Source organism: Camponotus floridanus, unplaced genomic scaffold (assembly GCF_003227725.1).
Source record: "Camponotus floridanus strain SB8 unplaced genomic scaffold, Cflo_v7.5 scaffold28, whole genome shotgun sequence".
NCBI classification, from domain to species: Eukaryota; Metazoa; Arthropoda; class Insecta; order Hymenoptera; family Formicidae; genus Camponotus; species Camponotus floridanus.
The window spans coordinates 1,400,096-1,426,766 of record NW_020229414.1 but is presented as its reverse complement, the minus strand read 5'-3'; the positions used below and the strand labels follow the sequence as shown (position 1 = coordinate 1,426,766).

At 32.4% G+C, this 26,671-nt stretch overlaps 1 protein-coding gene across 12 annotated transcripts in view; it reads left to right on the top strand.

The window, feature by feature from the left end:
* LOC105257707 (transient receptor potential-gamma protein) overlaps positions 1 to 26,671 on the top strand; it is a 94,252-nt gene that overhangs the window by 54,846 nt on the left and 12,735 nt on the right. For all 12 annotated transcript variants that reach the window (XM_011268504.3, XM_011268512.3, XM_025409715.1 and 9 more), the window contains 17 exons: positions 1,267 to 1,553; positions 6,920 to 7,050; positions 8,708 to 8,942; positions 9,924 to 10,072; positions 11,360 to 11,555; positions 13,860 to 14,030; positions 14,472 to 14,706; positions 16,830 to 16,947; positions 17,662 to 17,940; positions 18,571 to 18,704; positions 18,789 to 18,918; positions 19,243 to 19,438; positions 19,741 to 19,935; positions 20,861 to 21,086; positions 22,074 to 22,418; positions 22,925 to 23,422; positions 23,679 to 24,197. In XM_011268504.3, coding sequence (XP_011266806.1) covers positions 1,365 to 1,553; positions 6,920 to 7,050; positions 8,708 to 8,942; positions 9,924 to 10,072; positions 11,360 to 11,555; positions 13,860 to 14,030; positions 14,472 to 14,706; positions 16,830 to 16,947; positions 17,662 to 17,940; positions 18,571 to 18,704; positions 18,789 to 18,918; positions 19,243 to 19,438; positions 19,741 to 19,935; positions 20,861 to 21,086; positions 22,074 to 22,418; positions 22,925 to 23,422; positions 23,679 to 23,848 — 3,597 coding nt within the window. In that variant the 5' untranslated portion in view covers positions 1,267 to 1,364 and the 3' untranslated portion in view covers positions 23,849 to 24,197. The remainder of the gene's footprint in view (positions 1 to 1,266; positions 1,554 to 6,919; positions 7,051 to 8,707; positions 8,943 to 9,923; positions 10,073 to 11,359; positions 11,556 to 13,859; positions 14,031 to 14,471; positions 14,707 to 16,829; positions 16,948 to 17,661; positions 17,941 to 18,570; positions 18,705 to 18,788; positions 18,919 to 19,242; positions 19,439 to 19,740; positions 19,936 to 20,860; positions 21,087 to 22,073; positions 22,419 to 22,924; positions 23,423 to 23,678; positions 24,198 to 26,671) is intronic.

Sequence of the window (26,671 nt, the reverse complement as noted above, 5' to 3'; positions counted from 1 at the left end):
ATATGTTAACATTTATGTATCGCGCGAAACTTGAAGAAACATATCTGGCAAACGTAATTTACATATAATTTATAATTGACACGCGAGGAGATCCCGGTTATGTGAATAATAATGAAATATATGGAATATGAAAAGCATTGTAGATCTCATTTTACATTGTCTTTCGACATAATTCCGATGCTAACACTTTCACAAAGCTCATCTTTCCGGGAGGAGCGTCACTTGTCCGACGTTATAATAATAGTTGACCATTACCGTTAAACTTCTCGCCTTATGACGTAAAATGCCGGGCTATCGACATTACTGCGTATGTCCCTCGATTGCACTATCCTCTGAGAATCACACGACAACATGTATCCGCTGTAAATGGCTACAACTATCCGGTTCGCGTGTTTGCGTTTGCCCACGGCTAATAAAAGAGAGTGTGTCCCCCGATCCATCATTCTCTCGAATAGTTCATCGAAGATAGAATTGCGTCGTTCATCGGTGCGTTTTTCCATTCTGGCATTTGCACGATGCGTTCGATTTTTTTACGACAAAAAAGAAAAAAAAGGATAAAAAAAGATCTATACATGTATGAAATTTTTTTATTCTAATCCTAAGATACATATTTATACTAAAGTACATACTTTTACATGTGAAATTTAATTCGAGAATAACTCTTTAAGATTCACTCCAACTTAAAAAACATTCGCTTATATTTATATATATTTTTATTACTAAAAAGAAAAGAAGAGAAAAATGGATTTCATGGATCAATGGAAAAATAACACCACTTTTCATTCATTTTTTATAATTATGAATTATATGATTATAAAACATATCTTATTATATATCTTGTTGAATTCATATGAAATGTCGGCTTTAAAGAAAAAGAATTTATATGAAATGTTTGTAAAGTGTAAAGTCATATTTAACTTTGAGATCATAGAATTAAATTTTGTTTTCTCAGTTTTTTCTGTTTTCGCAAATTTAGCTTGCATGCTTGTATAAAAGTATGTATTAATTTAAAAGTATACATTACATTTCGTAGAAACAAGAATATATTTTTATAAAACAATATCACTTATGTGTCAACATATATTCGATTAATTAAACAGATTATTTAAGAGATAATTAAATAGATTAAATACAATTATTACAGATTTATTTTATAAAATCGTGCCATAAAATTTGGAACCTTTGGAACTTCAATGTTTAATATATATATGACACAATAAATATCTCTTTATGATCTAACATAAAAATGATATTTTATGTTTCCAGAAAGCACGTACGAAGATGAGGAGCAGTTCGCCAGGGGCGGCACAACCCCTGGTGAAGACGTTGTCGATGAAGAAGACGGTCATTCAGACGATGATGGCATGAACAGCTTTCCTCTGAAAATGACGGCCGACACAACGAGGGGTCGAATCACCGGGGTTGCCGGTGGTTTCTTACGGAGTGCCGGGCAACACGTGAACTACGATCCCGAGGCACCTCCACCACCGTATATCGCACAGCAACAGACAACCTGTCTGCTCGAGAGACCAGAAATTGACAAGAAAGTCAAGGTATCGTACAAACATAAAGTTTATGTGCGGGTCGAACGAAGGTAAATCCTTCATTTATCTTCGTTCGACCTACGTCTCTACGTAGAATAACGCAAAATTTTAAATTGTTATCAAGATCATAGCATATAATTTAAAAATATTAACTTAAAATATTAATATTCTTATATTTTCTCAAACGAATGAATTTTTTTCTATTGTTAAAATTGCGACTTGCCCTTATTTAATTTATTATTGTCTTTTTACTGTGTGATTTCGTACATTTCTTGATATATAAATACCAATCTGCGCGAGAAATGTAACAGTCGTACCATTAACAATTTAAATCGCGATTCTAATGATAATAGTGGGACGAACGAAAAGGTTATTGGGTCGTAGATTCCAAGGATTGAAAATAAATAGCGCGGTTTCCGTTCGCATAAATTCCCTCGGCGCCGGAAATTCCAACTCGAATTTGACGAGCCAAAGAACAGGAAAGGCGGCAGCCGATAACGACGTTCCGATGTCAATCCAATTTATGCGTGACCTGCTGGCTTGCGAATCGCAAGAAAAGGGAAGGAGTTGGAGGAAGAAAGAAGAAGAAGAGGAACGACTGTTTTTCTTTTACAGTTCCTTTATTACCTCTCGTCGGAAGTTCGCCGCGCGATAGCAATTTGCCTCTTCTCTTCCTGATTTTCTGCCTCTGTCCGTTGACAGGAAGAAAGGAAATGCCGTAGTTGGTAACGGTTGGGTCAAGTTAGATTAAATCTTAATGCTATTTCGATAACCGTTTAGTGCAGATGACAGCGCGATGGACCGGGCGCGTTTATTTTTGCATAAAGGCCGAGAAGGAATTGGCAGGGATGTATAATATCAGCATGTCGAGCTTGTAATTGATCGATGGCATGGACATTTAATATTCGAATAAGGTTAAACTCCTCTCATGCTCGGCCGAAATCCTCGATTATATGCATTATTTAGATACGACACGGATCTACAAATAGCTTCGTTCGATTTTCAAATCGTTCTCTGCGACTTTATGGATAATTAATAATATTGTCTCGCGATTTTCTCGCGTGTTAAAAGGAGGGGAAAATCGAAGATATTCTATAAATGATAAAGCATAAAGATTAGTCTTTGAAAATATATTCAAGAAGGCTGGAATGTGTGCCAAATTTGGGAAAAATAGTTGTCACTTTTAATATATCGTTTTCCGCATGGGAAATATTCGTATAAAATACGGGATACAAAAATTCGTGCGCGTTTTTGGATATTCGTGCTGAATAACTAGCCGGAACTGTTCGTTTTTATTGTCTCATAAAACGACAAGTAGGTTGGATTTTCTAAAAGGCTAAGAATGAAAGAGGAAACGCCCTCGTTTTTCCGACTCCGCGTTTTCAGCATCATCCTCCGATTACGTCTCTGTAACACTCTATCATCGCAACACGTACTTTACACACACGCGTTTAATATATTCGAGGATGAAAAGCTCCAGCACGGGCGGGATGCTTTCATCTTTTAGTGCCTCGTAAATGTCCTCGAGTGAGCTCGCGCAGCAAAAACGCAGTCATTGAATTCTCACTGGTATATTACGTAACCGAATTTTGCGACCACCCTCATCGAATTTTGAATAACGATCAATTTTCGATAAAAGTGAAATTTACAAAAGATTTAAAATTCTTATTTTTCAATTTTTATTTGAGACAATTAGCAGATTTTTGATTGAGTAATTTTTACAATGCATCTTTTGCATAATATATGCTTAATATTTTTATTTAATTGCACTTTTAATTTTAAAAATATTTATGCTTTTTTCTGAAAATTTTGTATTTTATACATTTATGTTTTTTTCTTTTCTATATGTACTTTACACAAATACTAATAAATATATAATTGATATTAATAATAGATAACTACTGCAACCGATAGCAGAAATATAGCATGTCAAATGGAATGCATTCATTGACGCATGCGTGAGTCAGGAGTGCGAATAGTAGATACAGGCAGTGTCTAGTCGGACACAGACAGTGATTATAGACTAGAACACGTGCAGACAGTATATGCGGAAATAGCCGAATGCGGACAATAGAAATACAGACCAAATATAGAGACAATAGATATAGTTACCTGAATGGACATTAAAGACAGTTGACATAATCTGTACAGTTTAGTATATAAAATATGTTGATAGAACGATAAAAACACGTATCTTGTAATCAAAATAAAACATAAACTATTCTTTTTCACTAATTTTAATTAATTAAGCGATGTAGAAACTTTAACAAATTTTATTTTCTATATATTTACTATAAATCTCTACTCACAACAAATAATTTTCAATAAAATATTTTACTAAATCATTTTTTTTAAACCGCAAAGGAACAAAAAATTATTTATTTCAATATTTTTAAGTAGTACTGTACTGTACATTTATAAAAATAAAAATAAAAAATATCGAATCGACCTTTTTATATAACTGTCTAAAATGTGTGAATTATTTAAATTCGTATTTGAAATTCGTATATAAAATGTATATCGCATGTTAATTTAGGTTACAAAATTTATAACACCGGACCTCTTTTTAAGCCGCACATATGTTGCATTAAATAATTCTTTAATGATATAGAATTTATAAACGTTATTAGATGTCTGTTTGCCAAAACCTCTACTCATGTTGAGGCTTGGAATCCTTTAAGTTGTTCGGCGTAACAAGGGTACTAAAACAAAGTATTTAATCCACAATGAGCGAGATGCCACGGTCGGTGAGCGTTTCTGCGCTTATCTCTCCTTTCTATTTGTGGATTTAATTCTGTTTGTAAAACCATCTCTCGTGTCAGAAGCAACTTTTTGTCGGAAAAAGGCAAAAAGAAATCTCCTCGCGAAATTAAAAGAAATTTCGCTTGCGGATCTTTCTTTCGCCAAATTCGCATTATCCTGTGAAAACAGTAGTCTCGAAATTATCAATGATAAGAGATTTTTTTGTAAAGTGGAAATCAATATCCGAGATTGAGGTCGTCGATACAATTCAAGCGCGAAACGGAATTCTGTATACTTCGAGTTTGCCCTAATATTTTCACAATAAAGTACCATAAAACGCGAAAGCGTTTTAAAAAGAAGCTTTAGAAAGAGATTCATGAAAGATTTGAGAACAATTGGATTCAATATCCTTAGGCCACATACTAAAACGAACTCCATTTTCATTTCATTCAATTCTTGCAAATTATCGAATGGAAGGCAACTAAGAAAGAAAAATTGCTTTAATAAATTGCTTTGAAGAAATAATTTATCTGGAATTAGAGTAATAGGCTATGTGCGCTCTTTGTGATGTTTTAATCCATTTCTAAAAAGGACATATTCTACACATTGTATAATAATTATAACTTGAATTTTGTACATCGTAATACATACTCACATTTTGGATCATAAAAAATCAAGCTCCAATTATAATTAATTTCTTATGTGATGAAGAAGATGCATAGAGAAAGATACAGACGTAAAAAAGGGAAAGCATATTCTAATACGACGAGGCACTTGAGATACTATATGATATCACGAAAACGGACATTGACAAGTGTTTACTAAGGCGCACCTTAATTGTCGAACTGACACACCCTTGATAAACATCATATATCATACACATACTGTTACAGTTCGCTAAGGCTCGCGCGATTCTTTTTCGCCAAATAACTGCCACGCGTTCGTCTCTTAAAAGTGGATCCCACCAAGGTGAAGATCCGATGATACGAAACACTGAGCCATCAGGTCAAGATTTACACTCAAGGTGTATGCTTGTGTCTCTCCGCGATATTTATCGTACACGTGTCCGATATTTATGGATCGAGTCTCGAGCAATATAATACATATGCTATCATTGAATGATGGGTATCATGACAGAATTTATTGCAGAGAGAAAAGGCCCGCAATATATATGTATCGGTCGATCCGTGTGTGTTTCAATAATTGTGTTTTAATAACTTTCGATAATAAAACAGCGTTAATTCTCAGCTTAATATCTGCTTCAATGCATCGTCATTTGTGACATATATATATATATATATATATATATATATATATATATAATTATCATTCTACGTATAATCAGTTTATATGAGCGACAATTAAAACAAGCTGTTAAACACGATTTATGATCCATAGGCGAAATAAAATCAAATATAATATTTTATACGCGGAACGGTGAAGTATTATTTATATCTATGCAATTGATGATATTTAATTAATATTTATATCTATGCAATTGATGATATTTAATTAATATCTTCTTAAAGTTAATAAAATTAATCTTCTTAAAATTAAAATTATATCGTTCTATTCATAATTTTAATATTGACTTTAAATCACAATAAAATATTATTTCGCATTTAATAATTAAATAACATAAAAGATTAATTACGATCAATTAAATTTTTGGATTGCAAATAGATAATGAAACAATTTACATTTAATTCCAGCTTAATTCAAATAAATTTTATATCAATAGAATTTTAATTCGATGTTTAATAAATAATAATAATAATAATAATAATTATATATATATATATATATTTATTTATTTATTTATTACAAAAATGTAGAATTTAATACGCAGGATTAAATGTTGGCTTTATTAATAATTAAACAAAAGTTTAAATTTAGCATGAAACCGGAGATCAAAGAGGAAAGGACCGATAGAATTAAAGCACGCAATACGGAATGTAATGTTACGTTCGTGTTACACATTCCTCGAATGCAACCATGAGAGACTGCAATTGATCTTCAGATTGGTTGCATTTCACCTTGTTAACTACTCTTGTGTGCGGACGCATTCGATTCTAACTAAATTCTGCATTTTCGCGTGAACGGAAATCGTGTAGCAAGCGTTGAATTGCGCACGGCCATTATAATGATGATGGAAAGCAACATAAAAGAGAGATGCCTAGATCGATGAAATATGTGTAACGTAATATGCGACTTGCAACAATAATTCGATGCATTAGCTAAAGCAAAGCGAAAACATTTGGAAATGAATAAGTGAAAGCTTTAAAAGGAACTTTAAATATACATAACTTTACAAAAATACGACCAACTTTACGTCTTAAGTTGATGGTAGTAACTACGGAAAAATTACGGAAGCGCTATTTATGTTTCAGAACAAAATTTTTCTCAGCAACATCCGTATTTGCATTGAAGTAATTAAACAATTCGTCAGAATACTGTTAATGCACTTCGTGAGATTTCAGAGAAACGTTATTAATTTCCAAGAATTATACATTTTTTATTCCAATTAATAGTCAATAATATTTATATCATATGACATAAAGTATTTTTATTGTTAGATGTACATTCCAATCATAAAGAAAATTATTATTATTATGTTACTATTACGTTTATAGAGACACAGTATACACGGCATGATGGAGGAAGAAAACGTAGTGCGACCTCATCAGGAAATGGCCACCCTGTCGCTTCAAGAGAAGAAATATCTTCTTGCCGTCGAGCGCGGAGATGTAGCTTCCGTTAGAAGGCGAGTTGAAACTTATGGTTAAGCATTTCCGTTGAATTTTGTTGATCTTTTTATATTGTAAAAAGTATACAATAAGAACGAATATGTCTTTCGTTTAATTTAATATATTTTTAGCACTCGTGTCATTTATCACGACATTATCTAAACAAACAGTTTTTTCATCTTTTAACAATTTAAGAATATTTCTGTATAATATATACATATACCACAGAAAAAGGAAAAGACGAGGAAAAGGTAGATAAAAATTTTATTTTACTCTCGAATGTAAAATATTTGCTTATGTAAAAAGTTTATTTATTTGTACTGATAAATTTTTTGTTTACGAGATATACATGTGTATCCTTACTATTCTTCTGACATCGGTATCTCTCCGTCTTTTTCTGAATTAAGCATACGATTATCGTTCTTGTTATCTTAACTGTGAACACGAGCATACACACGTGCCGGTAAAAATAGAAAACTGTACTGAGTAAAAGACTTATCTCGTGTGAACAGAAATCCAGCAAGGAAATGAAACTTCTTTCGTACCAAAAAAAAAGAATACGAACTTTAATGGCAATAACTTTTAGCAACATTAAATGTTACAATTGTTCGAAAACTTTATTTCACTTAAAATCTTTAAAGTGTAGTAAGTTTCAGACCACAGTTTATAACGCTAATTGGATTTTAGTATGTATGTTTTATAAAAATTTGTATGATTAATTATAAAATATAGTTATTTTGTATAATTTTGACTTAATTTTATAAATATATATATATATATATATATATATATATATATATATGTACTTACATGTAAATACACATATATCAGAAAGATTATTCTTTTTAAATTTACATTTAAAAAATTTTTATTTATAGCTATATAGTGAAAATTTTATTTCTTAATATTATTGCGAAGAACAACTCATTCCTATTTTAATGCTATTTTACAATTCTTAGGTATACATGAATAAATTTTCAATATTGTGGTAAAGAACCTTTGAATATCTTATGAGGCTTGTTCGTATGATTATGAAAATGTCGGAAATTTTCTCCTCATGTTAACGCAATTGAAATTGATTATAATTTATAATTAATTTCTCATTCTCATGAAATTCTTCTCGTGTGTAACACTTAGTATTGTTATATAATTCTATAAATTATTTAAGTGTGTGAAAGTAATCGAACCATTCTGAATAAAATAGGTTCTTTTAAATTTTCGCAAAATTATATTGAAAATTTATCTGAAATTATACATTAAAGATTAAAATCTATCGGATATTTTCTTGTTTTTATACATTCTTTGAATGATTTGAAATAAATTTTTTAACGGAGATATTGAAGTGAAATTAAAGAATTAAATTAATTATTTTGCCAAGTTAAAACAAAATTACATTTTTCAAATAATTTTAAATGGTTGTTAATAAAATATTAATTTGAATTATTCTTGAAAAATTGTTAACATTGTTAAAAATTGGAATGACAACCGCGAATTGGAAAAATAATTTTTAGTTAGATTAGGAAGAAGTGTTAAAGAAAATATATCTTCAAGTTAACCACATATATATGTAGTAAAAAAACATTCAGTCTTTGGAACTTTTATATATAAAAGTATTTGTATTTACAAATTTTAAACGGCAATTCATCAATCTTCTGAGTACTCCTGTCATTGTAGAATGCTCCAAAAAGCCCAGGAGGCCGACATTAACATCAACTGCGTGGATCCTCTCGGGCGATCGGCTCTGCTCATGGCGATCGATAATGAAAATCTGGAGATGGTGGAGCTTTTAATAGAACACAAAGTCGATACAAAGGATGCACTCCTTCACGCTATCTCCGAAGAATTCGTCGAAGCAGTGGAGGTCCTTTTGGAGCATGAAGAAAGCCTTCACAGAAATGGCGAGCCACATGTAAGTCTTTATATACATTTTCTTTATATAGATTTTTTTCAAAAGTGAATGCGACATCTTGATAAAAAATAATAATTTATTTTAATATATATTTTATCTTTAAGTTTAATTCAACAATTATTCTTTTCACATAAATTATATTGCTCTCTCTTTTTTGTTGCAATTTATGATCTAACTTGACTTGTATAATTAAATTGTTCCGTCCTAAATGCAGTTTAATAAAAATATGTACAAATAAAATGTATATAAATAAAATGTGTAGAGTCTAAAAATTAATTAGATCGTAAATTGATTACTCGTTATTTCGGTTATTTTAGAAGCGATTTTTCTGTACTTTATTTCACCGTCAATCGGTCTTTCTCTCGACCATAAAGACGATTCTGTCAAAGCAAATAACTGAAAAGTCGTTCGTGAAAGTAAAGGAGGAAACGAATAACTCGAGAAATGAATTATAAGAGAAAAAAGTAAAATACGAAATTTTAAATAGAAGTCTAATCGGCTTTAACAAGAAATCAGCTTAGACAGAACTTCGATGGAATGATATTCGAAAGCGTCGAACGAATTCATTATATGATGGAGAATTGGTTCCCTGTGAAGAAAAGTCTACCGCCCGTGGTGATGACTGATTAAGCCGATTACGCTAGTACAATGGCAGTGCGACTTCGCATCAAGAGAGATTATTTGTCAATTGTCTGTGTGGCATAAAATGTCTCCCCATTTAGTCGTATTACTTTATTATTTCCCTGTCAAGATAAAGAATTATTATGATGTCTCGTGTTATTTTATTTCGCTAAAAAGAGATTAATTCAAACATCTATTACACTCGTCGAAGAAGGATAATTGCAAAAAGTAATTCGCGTGAATAATGATTTTAGATAAATAGAATTAAATAAAAATTATTTGTACATTACTTGTGTAAAAAAAGAAACGGTCGAGCGATGGACTTTTATGAAAGTACTGACTTGCGGTTTAATTCTTTAGAGTTGGGAGGCATTACCTCCTGACACAGCCACATTTACGCCGGATATTACGCCGCTGATCTTATCGGCCCATAGGGACAACTACGAAATCATAAAGATCCTTCTGGATCGTGGATCCACTCTACCGATGCCACACGATGTTCGCTGTGGGTAAGATATTTCAAAAATTTATTGACCACCTTTATGACAAGTAAGAACTATATATGGAATTGAATGCAATTCACAGTGCAATTGCGCGTAAAGAAAATTGCTCGAACATAAATTTTCTTTTATAGAATTTTATGCAAGAAATATTTAAAATAAAATTTTTAATAAAAGATTCAAATCATTGTTTTAGTAATGTAAATTTATTGAGATACATTATTTAAAGTAGAAGGTAATTTTAAAGGAAAGAAAGAACGAAAATATACATATAAACATAATTCACATAAATTGAAAAAAATTTTTCATATAATTATGTAATTTATACCTACATGTAATACTCATTTCTGAAAAAAAAAAGAATTTCTCAAAAAGGAATGAGCATTAATTATTCTCTCTATGTTTTAATATCCTTGATTTAAGTATAAGAGCACTCTTTTTGGGACTAATTAATACTCTCGACCGGTTTACCGCCTTATCCCTTTGTACGATGCGACAAAAGCTAATTAAATTAGGCTAAGCGTACATGAGCGCCATGTTACCATCATTGCCACTTTCCAAGAGAAAATTTAATTTGCAATATAATAGCATTACATCATATTAAGCTCCTAAACCTTTGTCTCATATCTTGCACTGAAACCATAGAAAACTATCCGAATTCTTTACTGATATATACATAAGCAGAAGATTAACTTTTTATATCATGTTATAATGTATTACACAAAAGTATCATGTGTAAGATATATTCATGTGTAAGACATATTCATATTTAGAATATAAAAATAAAATAACAAAAAATAAATAAATGATATTTATATGTATATATGAAAGAAATAGAATAGAGTTTTAAATATACAAAACGATATTGAATAACAATATTTTTTATACAAGTTTGAAGAAGTACCATTATCACACAAAGGTAGAAATTTTTTTACATTCTTTATTTATAGTATAACTTTTATTAAAAAATGACACTTTTCCGTGTTCGAAATTTACGCGAAAAATTGTTATTTAAAATTATATATGTCATATTCGCTGCGTATATAAAAATAAAAAGCTTTGTAGTAAAATTCTAGATTAGTATATAATTTCAACGTAAATAAGTTTTTCTCGATTAAAATTAGATTTCCAGTCGAGTAACGGTCGAGATGTTGATAAAAGAGACTGCAGTTGTCTTAAAAGATGATATAACGGCATGAGACACGCGGTCGTCTTGGGAAATACTCGAGAAACTCACAGGTGATCTACCGAGCTGTTTTCATTTCGATTGTTGTTGCCATTTGTTATTTATACTAGATGCGACGAATGCGTGACATCGAGAATGGAGGATTCCCTGAGGCATTCGAGGAGCCGAATAAATGCCTATCGGGCATTGGCATCGCCGTCCTTGATAGCACTGTCGTCTAAGGATCCCATTCTGACTGCCTTTGAGCTCTCTTGGGAACTTCGACGACTCTCGTTCTTGGAGCACGAATTCAAGATCGAGTATCAGGTAAAAAATGAATGTTTCCTGCAATTGTTTTTCGAATAATATAGTTTGTCATATTGAATCGTTACAATACATCCAAATAAAAGTTTCAGCTTTATACTCGTATGTATGGAATGCTCTTAAATAAAATAAGATATTACTTGATAAATGTTACGCGCTATAATTCTTTCACAAAAAATGCTTCAGCGGAATATTTATGATTTTTCAGAATGCAACAATCTTGTGAAACGTTGAAAATTTTAAAAAGTATTTTTTTCCAATTCTATTTTTAGATTGTCTACAATTGATTGAAATAAAATTACAAAAGTAATTTTTTGTTCTAAGAGAAACGTTCTTAAATTCTTTAATTAGATATTTTATTTTCTCAAAAATTATTTCGAAAATTGTACAAATTAAATTAAATTTATTTACATTATATTTTATACGCAACAATCATCTCGAATTTTATCATTAATTATCGTTCGTGAAAAAATGGTAAAAATATTTATATTCATTTACATTATCCTTATTATTTTTATAATGAAATATAAATATAATATATGATATGACCAATTTTCTAATACAAAGACAATACATGACAAAAAATTCGCGATTCGTTTTTCCTTCTCGAGCGAATTAAAATGCAATCATTGTTTCCTTTTCAACAATTTCCTTCTTGTGTAGTAGTCTTATTTCACGGGAGAAATTTATCTTGCGGTAAGGCACTTTGGTACAACAGTTAACACGTGTTTTCCTTAATTTAGCGGTCATGTAGATGTATGTTTGCGCGGTGCGTTTTCGCTCTTGTTCCTCGAGCTGAGGTGAAGCGCGTTTCTCAAGCTACGTTAGCCTCTATATTTTTCACTTCTCTATGTACTTAAGTAGCAAAAGTTTAAATATTCATGCATGCTCAAGCAACTTTTGATTTATATTCGTATAAATTGCGCTCTCCAGCAGCAATATGGCGAACGAAACAATAACGTGTTACTATCGATATTATGTTTTTATAATTTTTCTTATCATGCCTTTTGTTTTTTCTTCAGTCTCGTCAACATTCCCATTTTGTCCCTTAGCCCTTCTCAACCTTTTTCAACGTTATCATCAGTCTCGTTTCTCTTTGTTCTTCATTCCACTCACTTTTTCTTTCAGAAGCATCATCTTTTTATTTCCCCCATTGTTATATCTTTTCCTATTTATCAAGTGTCAATCATGGGAAACAGCTCGATCAAAATGACTTTGAAGAAAAATGAATAAGATTTGATAAATTGCTAAGCAATCCTTCTCAGTTTCTTTCTCAATTGTGTACTGTATTCCTATCTTCTTTTTACTTTGGAAAAAAAAGATAATTTTATTCGTAATCCCTTTTATTCATATTTAAGCCACACTCGACCTGATATTTTAATCTTTCATGTAATATTTATGCATAGCAAAATATCTTCTTCTTCTTTTTATCCATCACAGAAAAATATTGGGAGATATGTTAAATATCGTGCATTGTCTGATGTGAATGTTTGCATCCCGTGAGACAATTTCAGTTTACGATATCGTTGAGATTAAAGATTAGCAACTTGATGTTGCAGATTCCAATTTGGGGTAACAGTGGATTTTTCAGATAAACCATGCTTTTTCAGATAACTTCGCAATAACATTATCTTGTCTATTCTTTAACTTCTATTTTTGCATCACATATATTTTTCGTTTTATAATAAATAATAACTTGAGATAACTGGAATTACCAAAAAAATAATTTCTAGAATAACAAATAGAAAAAAACTATTATATTTAAAACTATGTGAAATACTTTGACAGACAAATCCTTCCTGCCAAATGATATTTGTTTGACGATTGGTAAACAATTAAATTAAAAAATAGATTACAAGTACAGTTTCCTTATATCATTTTATTAAGAGAAAAAAACTTGCTGTGGAGATTCTTGACTTTGTTCGCCAGCTAACAATGCGAGACACATCGTAGATACTATTATCCATGAGTACGTGACGAGAATCCGATTGGACTCGGGGCAAGATTGGCGAGCGATTAGGATAGGATCTCGAACGCTTGTCGACCTTGCAGGAAGCCTGGAAGTTCGATCAGCTTGGCTTTGTCAAGCGTGAGAATTCCTTTGCGACTTGTAATTTCTGACACGTGAAGCAGCAGCACAGAGAATTCGAATTTCCCTTAGAAATATCGAGAAATCATTTTGAATTCTCTGAACAAAATTAGGGGAATTATTTTTTACAATCTTAGAAAATTAGATGCTTTAAAGGATATGCGCGTTTTCGAAATTGCATTACGAGATACTTATATCGACAATATATGTGATTTCAGGAGCTTCGAAGACAGTGCCAAGATTTTGCGACAGCTTTGCTGGACCACACTAGAAGTTCCTACGAGCTCGAAGTCCTGCTGAATCACGACCCAACGGGACCAGCTTTTGAACACGGAGAGAGAATGCATCTCAATCGCTTAAAATTAGCCATTAAGCTCAGGCAAAAAAAGGTATACAAAATTGAAACGAAAGAGATAAATCTTATTTAGATTTTTTTAATTATATCTTATAAATCTTAAATTTTTTTTATATTCTTGATAATGAAATATGCAACGTTAAATTTTGTATATATTTAAATAATCGTATAATTATTTCAAATCGAATATGCGGAGAGATTTTCTACAATTTCAAACATATGTAAGATGTATAACAATTATGTCATCAATTTACTTGATTGCAACTCTCGAAATATAGACAGGGTTAATTGAGCTTCAATTAAACAGTGAAGCAGAGATCGAGGACGTTCGTTTGTTTAATGATATAATTAATAAGGAACAACAGTTTAGACAGCAATTGCAGTTTAAACTCTGATTGCGCGGGTATTGCTACCTTTCGTTCAGTCGCGTGACCGGAAGCTGTCGGTCAATATCGCGTTACCTGGATGTTTTCAGTTCGTGGCGCATCCTAATGTACAACAGCTACTCGCATCGATCTGGTACGAGGGTCTGCCAGGATTCCGAAGAAAGAACATGTTCCTCCAGGCGCTGGAGATCGTCAGGATCGGCATTCTTTTCCCATTCTTCAGCGTGGCATACATCATCGCACCCCACAGCATGGTCGGTCAGACCATGAGAAAGCCATTTATCAAATTCATCTGTAACTCCGCGTCGTATTTCACTTTTCTATGTAAGTATATTTTCACAATTTTATAAGTTGCAACGTAATTTAACTTTACTTAGATATGGTCTAGTTTTAGAAGTTGCAACTTTTTAAGCTGTGTACATAAAGCGCTGTTTATCTATTAATTATACTGATAAAATCAAAGATAAAATAAATCTTTACGCTAATTCGTGCAAAACAGATAAAATGCTCCGATAATAGATGAGGCATTTTATAGTCGGAGCAATTTCTTGTCACGCTTTAAATCTGACCACTTGGCACGACATCCGGCCATAACCTGCCATTTCCTAGATTGTTCGCCACACTTGATCAACGTGACCTAAATATCCGGTTCATTCCGGAAATATCAGTGGCACCGCTGAATCAGCTCGATACCTATCGCCAATTCCTACAAACATCCCTCTTATTCTTGGTTCGCTTCACAACTGAAACCATATTCGATTTCAAAATTGATGCGTGAAATTGTTTCTAGTCTCAATAACTGATTTCCGATTGAAATTGGCTCAAATAATTGTTGCAATGCAATATCTGATTTTGAAATCAATGACGTTATTCGATTTGCGATGCCGGAAATCAATATTGAGATCAATATATATATGATTTAGCGTATTAACTACGTATATTGGAGAGATCGATTCCGAAATCGAAAATGTGCACATTCCATTAAGTGAAACAATTTGAAATGGCTCGTGTTACTGTAGCACTTATATATAAAGTATCAAAATTGTTTTTATTTCTTCAATAATTTTGTTTTTTCTTCTACGATACTTTGTTAATTTTTGAAATAATCAAATCGATTAAATATCGTATTGATGAGCTAATATGTAATTCTATCAAGAAATTTTCACGAAGCTAACAAAATGTGAATTTTACTTTTACGATCAACTATTTTTTTCTCCATTAAGGGAAGATAAGAGGAATTATTTGATTGAATATAATATTATCTAGTTTAGCATACATACGAGCTAATGTAAATTATTGAGTCATTGCATATAAAATATCAATTTTACATTAACAATTTTTAGGCAATAAAATAAGTGCAATAAGACAATATTTTTTCACATTTCTTAAAAAGAAAAATAATTTTAATTGATCAAATGGAGAAAATTTGAAGATAGAAAAATCTAAAAAATATTTTCAATTTCATATTTCGAGCATTAAATTTTGAATATTAATTTCCATTTTTTTACATTAATATTAACATTTTTTACATTAATTTGAATATTCTTTTTCCTAGATATGGGAAATACTATATAAATTATTTTTGCAATATTATACATTTATACACATACACATATCATACATACAGACATACATATATGATATATTTTAGAATCATCTAATAAAGTTACATGAATTTTTCCATTAATTTGCTATAATTTGAGAAATTGCAAACATTTTGTAAAACTTAAAACTTTATAAGAGGTATTATTTTAACGATACATATGATACATTTGATTATTAATAGACGTTCATCTTATAAGTTTTAAAAATTCGATGTCTTACATGTAATGACCAAATAATTTCACGTGTGTAGCAATATTCAGTATGATTCATTCTACGGAAGTGTTCGAAAAGGAGAGCGACACGCATTACGAGCAGCATTTCCTATGGCATATTTAACTTTCCGGCACGTTGGCAGATCAAACACTTATGTGGTAAACATTAAACAGTTTACAAATACCTTTCGATGCCGCTACCAATAATAGTGGTGCACTAATGTACGGAATTCAGACGGTAAAGAAACATTCCGAGAATAATTAATTGCATGATTGACCACAAACGATATATCATGGGCTTCTATTATTTAATATACGTAATTATATAAAATACTTCTCTATTTTATTTGAAAAAAATTTTAATAGCAGACTCTTCAATTAATTTAGAGCGAAACTTAAAAATGATTTATTTTTGAAAATAAATTTCATAAAAAAGCTGTTTTTATTCTTTGCAGCTTTTTAACTAATTTGCATTTGAGATGTCAAATCTCACCAAATTGAAGTCTATTTCAGACTTGAAAACGAAATACGATTTATTTTTTCTATCTATTATTTTTATCTCTGTTCCGGCAAAAATTTTTAACAATGAAAAATTTTTAACAATAATTACGCATAATTTTGTTTGCGCAGTCATGTTAATTCTGGCTAGTCAGCGGATAGAAAACGTAATCGATAGTTGGATGGGACACGACGTTGTAGAAGAACCAGCGCGAACGAAACGTGGGGCTCCACCAACGGTCGTGGAATGGTAAGATTTTCTTTCATTTCTGTATTACGTGTTATTAAAGTTTTCAACTTGACAGTTTAAGTTTCTTAATTTTGGATAAGAATAATAGCGAGAGAAATCTTTTACGCGAAAAGTACAAGTAATTTTAATAGTAAGTTGTGAAAAGAAAAAGTATGAACTTAAGAAATAAGAAGAGTAAAGTAAGGAAAGCCGGGTAAAATCCATTTAATATCTACCGCTTATGACACTCTCCGTTCGTGCGGAAGACGGTAATATGGAACGTAGAAGCGTTACATGCAGTAAGTCGGTGGTAAACGAGATAAAGCCCCGGAGACACATGCAATCTCGAGAGGTCTTTTCCTCACGATGACGAGATCGAAATGAGAGACTCAAGACCTGTCATATTGCAAATTTATGCTCACTTCATGTCTGAATTGATTTTACATTATCCCTAACTCTATAGTAAATAATTAATAAATAAAGACGTAAGTAATATATTACAATAATAAAAAGTAAAGAAATACAAGAAAAGAGATATTGAGAAACTAAAGAGGTATTAAAAGAAACTTTAAATAAAAGTAAATTAAATTTCGGACAATATCAATTGAATTGAAAGACATTAAATGAAATAAATTTTTCTCTCTCTCCTCCTTTTTCTTTTTCGTCTTTTTTCTCTTTCTTTCTCTTAAAGAGACTAAAATCGAAACGAAACGATCAAAATGTAATGCGCTATAGGATTATATTGGCCTGGGTATCGGGGTTGATCTGGTCGGAGGTGAAGCAATTGTGGGACGTGGGCTTGGAGGAATACGTGAATGACATGTGGAATGTGATCGACTTCATAACGAACTCGCTGTATGTAGCCACAGTCGCGCTTAGAGTCGTAGCTTACTATAGAGTGCAAAAGGAAAACGAGGCATCGGGATCACTGATCGAGCTTCAGCGTGAGCAATGGGACACTTGGGATCCGATGCTCATCTCCGAGGGCCTCTTCTCCGCTGCCAACATCTTCAGGTAATAAATCGCACAAGCGCTCGGAGAGCACTTTGTATATCTCCGTTGTTGTCTAGGAGTTTAGAATAAAATAATCGCGCGATAAACTAAGGTAATCTTTTTAATTTTGTAATCCTTTACACAACTAAAATATGTGTACAATTTCTTTAAATATTTTATTTTTTTATAAGGCAATAAATAAATAATGTTATAATATTTTTTAAGCTTATTTTAGACAATCTATAATTCGCGATATACTTCGATGCAGAATTTTATTTTTACTTTTATATCGTGTAATGTAAAATATATTTGCAGAAATAAAATACGCATATCTATTAGAATGTGTAACAAAAATATAAGTAGTTTTCTGTTTTGAATTTTGCTGAAAATTTTATAATTCACGGAAAATTGATTTCTTTTTAATTTTAATTTCATGATTTTGAAATTTATGTAACTAAATGCGTTGCATTTAAAATGCATTTTGAATGCGAATAATTACTGCATTGCGTCTAGAATACGAGTGAATTTTTAATTACGTTAAAGAGTCGTGCAGCAATATGCTACATAATGTGAAAAAATTGAGAAAGTTAATATAGGAAACTATTCCTCGGTATTATTTGAATTACAACAATGAACAATGTTACGTTGTAGTTCGCTAAAGCTCGTCTACATATTCTCTGTGAATCCTCATCTCGGTCCACTGCAAGTTTCCCTATCGAGGATGGTCGTGGATATCATGAAATTTTTTTTTCTCTATGTGCTGGTTCTCTTCGCTTTCTCGTGCGGTAAATAAAATTAAAAAATCATGACGATACAAAGACACACATTGCACAAAAGAAATATTAACGTAAACACATAACATCTGTTAGGACTCAATCAACTTCTCTGGTATTACGCCGACATGGAGAAGAAACGATGTCCCACGGCGATGGCATATTCACCCAACGCCAATGTTACTTCTGATTCCAACGCATGTATCGTTTGGCGCCGATTCGCAAAGTATGTAGTGTCAATTTTTTAAAATTAATAAATATTTACGTGCATTATAAAAAATATGGAATTAAAAAGAGTTTAATTCCCATGTAAAGTGCGAAAAAAATAAGAAAAATTAAAATTATATATTATATTTATATTTATTTCATTCCAGATATTTTATTCCAGAAATTAGATATTATAAAAAAATATAATATAAATAGATATTATAATAGAATATGATATAAATTCATTAAATATTATAAATTCTATTTTTTCTTTTTATTATACTTTATGTATCATATTGTTTAAATTATTTTGAATGATATATGATAAAGATTTTCGCGGCAGTTTGTTTGAGACAATACAAACACTATTTTGGGCGGTTTTCGGCTTGGTGGACCTCGAGAGCTTCGAATTAGACGGCATCAAAGTGTTCACTAGGTTCTGGGGTATGTTGATGTTTGGCACTTACTCGGTCATCAACATCGTCGTCCTCCTGAATCTCCTAATCGCCATGATGAATCATTCCTATCAATTAATCTCGGTAAGTGTCTCCTATCTTCTCTACGAATTTCTTCGACTTTATTTATGACAAAATCTTCGAGCATAGTTACAAGAACTTTAGACAGAAACGGGGAAAATGAGAGAAACTATAAATGAAATCGCTAACTTTAGTCGCATTAAACACGAAAGCGACACTTATTCGTCTTCGTGAGAATTAATGAAAATGAAATTCGCGAGATTCTGAAAAACGACAACAACAACGGCTGCGAAATGTATCATATATTTTTCGCGTTTATAATTAACTGAAGCTAATTAGGGGCAATTCGATGTGCTCGTAATTAGGAACGCGCCGACGTCGAGTGGAAATTCGCGAGGAGCAAACTCTGGATCAGCTATTTCGAGGAGGGTGGAACAGTTCCGCCGCCTTTTAACATTATACCTACCCCGAAGAGCGCCTGGTACGTCGTGCAATGGATATATCGGAAGTGTTGCGGACACAGCAGGGCGGCCAAGAAGGAACACATGCGCACGATTAGGGTAAAGGATAGTTCGCAGAATTTTCGAATAGTTAGAATAGTAACTGTAACGTTCTGTCATCTTTGTAATAAAATTCTCTGGGGATTCCTCTTGCACGTAATTTGTGAACGTGAATCTCTTATCTCTTGCGAAATGCAGAGCAAGAAATAAAATGTCAATACACTATTGTGAGAAATTCAGCTCAGAGAGAATACTGAAAAATGTTGAAAAGTGCGCTTTATCGTACGAAATCTTCTGCGAATTTCTCTCCGAAGCTACGGTCTCATTTTTAAATTTAAAAATTTAGTCCTTAGATATGGGAGAAGTGGCAAGAATATTTAGAGCAGGATTTTGAGCACCAGGAGAAAAGTTTTCACATTTTTTAGAACTTGTAGAAGATATTAAATCCATGGCAAAGTTTTGTCGTTATTAGTCACAACACGTTTTGCATATTTATAGATCGGGCTTAGATATATACGGAGTTTCCCAGGCCATCAACTTTTATCTATCGACTCTGTGGTTGAAGGGTTTGAAGGTAGTTTTTAACAAAAATAACGAAGATCCATAACTTTTCAAACTACAAACGATTGAAGAGAAAAGAGTTTCTCTAACAATATTCAAACTAATTTTTCCCGAAAACAAAGTATAATATGTAGAAAAGATTCTCTCTATATTTTTAATTTAATCTTGCACAAAGAGTCATCTCCTTTTTTTATTATGTTTTCGATTCTGCATAATATTAATATACAATATCTTTTATAATAAAAGTCAACAATAACTTATAGTGACGCTTCGTATTTTCACTAAGAGAAGATTTAAATTGTTCAAAAAGTTCAAATAATGCAATAGCTTGACAAATCTAGGACACACTGCGTAGAATGTATCGTAATGTACTTTGTAATGAAAACTTGATGCTGAAAGGATTTCTGATTCTTTTCTTTCTCAGCGAAAAGTCAAGCAGGCCTCCGAGCGAGATTTTAGATATCAAAGTATCATGAGAAATTTGGTAAGACGATACGTCACCGTTGAACAACGCAAGGCGGAAAATGAGGGCGTTACAGAGGACGATGTAAACGAGATCAAACAGGACATTAGCGCATTTCGTTGCGAGCTCATCGAGATACTCAAGAATTCCGGGATGAACACGTCCACGGCAGCGAGCAGCGGTACCGGTAAGTCGCATAAATATTCCGCATGAAATGCATCGATTTTGCATAGTTTTTACTGATGTAAAATGTATGATGCTGAATATCGATCGTGAGAATCAATTTCTTTTTCATAAACGAATTTATTTAGAAAGTTGAAACAATTTTATCGTTTAATTTTATGCAATTAAATAACATTTCGATTCTAAAACAAAATCGTGCATTCGACACGGTAACAAACGAATGTTACCGAATTAACAACAAGAATCACATATGAGCGATGGTGCGCAATTCCTGGTAATCCGCAAATCATTAATCATATCACGCGTAATGTCGAAACTTTAAATTTAATTCCGCGATTCTGCTTGAGGATGCCGATCATTATTTTACTCGCAGTAACGCTCACATTAGTCATCCGAATGAGAGTCCCCTCTTGTAATTTGAAATTAAAGAAGGCCCCATTAATCATTTAGAGTTTCAGAGCTAATTACCGTAATTAAGGATCCAACTACTATTCAGCTATTGCGCCGCTTTGAATCTCTGATTATTCGTAATGAGAAAATATGTGTATCCCGCATAAATTTCAAATAAATATAAATAATATCTGTGTGTGCGTTATAATCTAATTTTTATTTTTTTTCTTTAATTGTGATAAAGTAGTAAAAAATTTCTCTTTCATTAATATATAAATAGCTTAAAAGCTTTCCAACTGCTTAAAAACTCGAGCAGGCTTTAAAAGATGTAAATTTTTTTTATATTTCTTTCAATCCTTGTTACACTGTTTTATTCTATATCGGATATATATATATATATATTGTCTTCATTTGCCTATACATTGTAATTTATATCCTTCATTTACATTATGCATTATTTACATATACATTATGCATTATTGAACATAGCTATCTACGTAATTGTTTAAGTTTCTTTAAGGGTCTTTAAATTGTTGTAGATTGCTTGTTCGTCGATTTTTTGTTTACCCCGTAGACGATAGTTTTAAAGAGATGTCCGTAGGTGCGGGTGGTAAGAAGAACCGCCAAAAGGAGCGACGTTTGATGAAGGGTTTCAACATCGCGCCGCAACCAGGCGGAAGCGGCACTCTGCCGCCCGTGGCCGAGTTTATCGCGTCCCTTCAACAAGCGCAGCAAGAGAACTCTCATCAAGACCTATTTGGCTCGACTTTAAGCGGCATATTTGGATCGGGCGTAAAGAAGAGCCCACATCACATCAGCACTAATAGCGTGCCTGGACTGGCCACTGGACCGCAACAAATTCGCGGCATCAGAGGTAGCTCCCGGAAGAAGCGTTGGGGCACTTTAATCGAGGCTGCGAAAGCCGGAAGAGTGTCTAGACTGATCGGTAAGTCGATTAATGTTTTTTTAATGTCTCACGTAATAATTAAGTAGTATAGATCAATATTTTCATGCGACGAGACTTTCTCATTTATTTTTTAAACGAGTATATAATTAAAATAAAACAAAAAAATTTAATCTTTGTTGGAATACGAAATATAATGTGATTATATTTTATTAATTAAGATTGCGGAAAAGTATTTAGAAAAAATAAATAAAAATTATTTAAAAATATTTATTATCACTAAATATTTTATTGGATCATTCATTATTCTTTCTCATTTTCTATTTAGTAATTTGATATTATAATTAAGTCTTTTAGTCTAAATTCGTTAATATTGTCAAGAACTTTAATTTAATATATTTTTCATATCAAATTTCACATATTGCAATGGTTGATAATTTTTAGAACGTTTATTATTTTATTTTTTCGTGCTTTCTAGTGTAAAATAGGATGATAGTAATCGAATCAATTTATAATTATAAGCAAACGTTGTTTTTTTCTCTCCCCAGGTAGATCTCGTTCGGAAGACTCGGTGTATTCTCCGGCGTCCGAGGACGGTGGATCGCGATCTGAGGGTTCGTCAGACTCAAAATCTTCTTTGGAAATGGCAAGTCAGGACGTACAAAGTACGCAGCATTCTCATCACTCTCACTCTCATCACGCGCATCATCACGAGACACATCACATGTTCAGTCACGGCCTAGGTCCGGCTTTGGCCGCCCTGAGAAAAAAGCGCAAGAAGTTCTCCTCTTCGAGATCGTCCACGCCCGCGATGACCAGCAGCACCAATACGAATCCCGCGGATTCAAGCACAATACATTCGGTCGCTACCGTCCTGGCATCCAAGGTCTGCTCCAAGAAGCAGCTGCAACGCGCCAGCAGCGTCCCAACTCGAGGCCCCGAAATAACACCGCAATCATCAATAACGACTCGACGACACGAAGTTATACAGAGCCAGCAGCCTAGCTTCGAGGTCATCGAGGTCGCCAGTATCAGCGAACAGCAAAGTGAGTTAATATAATAATATTACGCAGAACATTTTTCATGAGAATGTAGCAGCAATAATCCTGCGCGCGCGTATTTAATATTTTATATGTATATACATACAGATTTTTATTTTAGTTTTATTAAATTTATGACTTCTTTGTAAAAATTTTTTTAATATTTAGAAAATTTTAAGTATTTTTGTGCGTTGAAGTTTTTTATTTTGTAAATATATAAAAAAAGAGAAATTCTTACAATGTGATTGTCATTATTTTACAGATGTTGTCAGTTCAATACCATTGACACCATCGACCACCGAGGAGAGCGTAGCGGCAAGCGTCCCGACGTCGAAGTTTACGGCGAGACGAAACGGATCGGCGACGACGCAGCTGCATCTTCCGGGCATCGAACCGATTTCCGGCCACGATGTGTCCACCGGCTGGCTCTGAGGAAACCGATGTGTCGCCGGGCTGCGGCGGCCAATCAGCTGACATCACCTGACAGGAAACATCAATCGAAACTCAGCTTCGGGCTTCGTCTTCAACAGCCATGAAGTTAGAACGACGCCGACGATGATACACGCACGCACGCGACACGATCGTCCCGACGTCGGCAGACGCACAATGATGCCTTTCTCGCGACATGACATGCCAATGCCGATTAAACGTAAGAGCGACATCGGGAATCTCGAAGAGAAACCCATCCTCTCGTCGACCCATCCTCCTTTCACCACCTGAATGAAGCATCCTTTCAGTACGAGTGTGGCTTCCTTCTAATTATATGATGTCCGATGATGAGGTAATGAATCGAAAAAATTATTATTCTATTTATTAAATAATTTATTTGCATTATATTTATGTGTATATATATTTATTTATTTATTTTTATATTTTATACATTTTACTTATGCAAAGAAATTTCAATGATTCTGATAAGTTTTTTATTATTTTTGTTTTTTTTATTTTAAACATATTAAATATAGTAGTTGCATACTGACATAATATACATAAAAATGTATTTAGCATTATTTGTGCAACATTTATTATTTAGTCATTTTAAAATTAGTGAGGACCATAAAATATCCGTACAATTGATCGTAGACTACGGGATTTTTTGTTTTACGCGTCGCGGAATTTCGCGAGACTACTTTAAGCAACGATCGATGGAATAAATGAGTACTGACAATGAGGATTATTACTATTACTATTACTGCCAGAACGCGGAAATGACATATGTGGATCGGCAACAAATAGCCTAGTCAACACTAGTCAGTCAAAAGATCTCGTATCAAGAAGGTGAAAAAAAATATAATTATTATATTATTAAGTTAACTTCGAGAGACGACGAATTACATTGTGTCAAGCAAAGAAGTAGCAAAATAAAGTTAAATCGTATCTTCAGAGAGCTGGTCTACTGAAGTACGAAATTAGCCTTCTAGTTCCATTTGAGTGATTGTTTCTTCAGCAATTTATTTCTTCTGTGTGTGTATATATATATATATATATATATATATATATATCACGGATTTGCTGTAATTACTAACTAATCGATACAATCATTGCCAATGGAGGATTTTTATTATTTTTTATTCTACAATAGTTTAGCAAATAACACGATCACACACAGTGTGTGCGTGTGTGTATGTATGTGTCCAGAGAATTGATTATGTAATCTTTCTTCCGCAAGATACGCAATAAATTGCGTGAAAAAGAGAAAAAGACGGATCCTTAAAGTTTCATTTTTCAAAATATCAGTCAAAAGTAAACAGTCATAATTCCAAGTTTGCTAATAAATCGATCTTTAATGATCCAGAGCGTATTCTCCGTCTAAGATTAAGATTTATAAATAGCTTCTCGAAATCTTTCTTTAATCGTCGAAATCGGTGAAATCGATTTGCTCGAATTTTTCGCGAGATGCGGAAGAGCAGGAACAAATGGCACGACCAAAAAAACACACCGTAGTAGTACGTAGTCGAGTAGTGGCCTAAAAAAAACGGAAGTCCTAGAGATATTACGTACTACTTCTCTTAGATATTACATATACGTTATATGTACGTTAATAATAATAATAATTATTACTATTGTTAATGTGTTAAACGAATCGCGCGATTAGTACCACAGGTAAGTCCTCGAGAAGCGAGTCGCCTTAAGCGCTGTCCAATCGCTCGCTCCATCCCTCTATTCATCATCGATCTTCCCGTGGTCTCGATAGCGCCAAAAAGAGATATAGTCATTAAAAAAATGCTATACATCTATCAAAAAACAAATCTCAAACTATATGTTGTATTTATTTGAAGCAACATTATTTTAAATAAAATAACATTAATATAGTATCAAAATAGTGTTAATAGAATTTGAATAAATTAAATGTGGCAAAAAATATAAATTTTTAATAATAATGAAGACAATTTATGAAATTTTTTAAAATTGTGTAACATTGCATATAAAAATAATAAAAGGATTACATTATTTAATAATTAATACATTATTAAATAGTCTTGAATTGACGATTTGGCACTCTTGGTAGATGTATAGTGATTTAATCATCCTACCGCCTACGTGTATTATTTATATATGAGATTACTAATGTAATTTTATGAAGTTAGATCTCCAATTGATAGTAGCGAGTGTTCGTTGTGGAAAAAAAGAAGGGATTTCTTTAAACAACATATAAGCAAAATCAATTGATTTTAATAAGTATGAAGATAAAAAACTCAAATTATTTGAATAATAAAAGTCCTGCAAATCCGATCGTTTTTTTTTCATATGATTGTAAATGTATTATAATTATAGAATTCTTCTATCCACGAATACACCCGCATGATTTCGCGAAAAATAATGGAAAACTGTAATAGCGTTAAAAGATCTCTTGAGTAATTTTTGAGTGTTTTCCAAAAACAGCGTTCGTCGCAATTCAAAGTTTGTAGTGAATTACGGGCGCATGAATCATAATGTCGGAACATAAAGATAACAAATGCAATGCCTCGTAGGCGTTGCGCTTGTTATTAATCGCTTGAATGAATATATGTTCGCTCAAGGCGAGAATTTCGTAATGTGATTGCAAAAAAAATCGACGCCGGTAGCGAGAATCAATCGGATATGTTTAACTCAGGATTTAATTTTAGTTGCTTTTTTAAATGTATACATATTTGTGATATAATGTCGATAAGTTTTTGACAGACACAAAGAATATTTTTAACTTTTTTTGATGGTAATGAATATTTAATACTACGGTTAATCCTTTGAGTTGTGATATTAATTTGTTGCAACGTA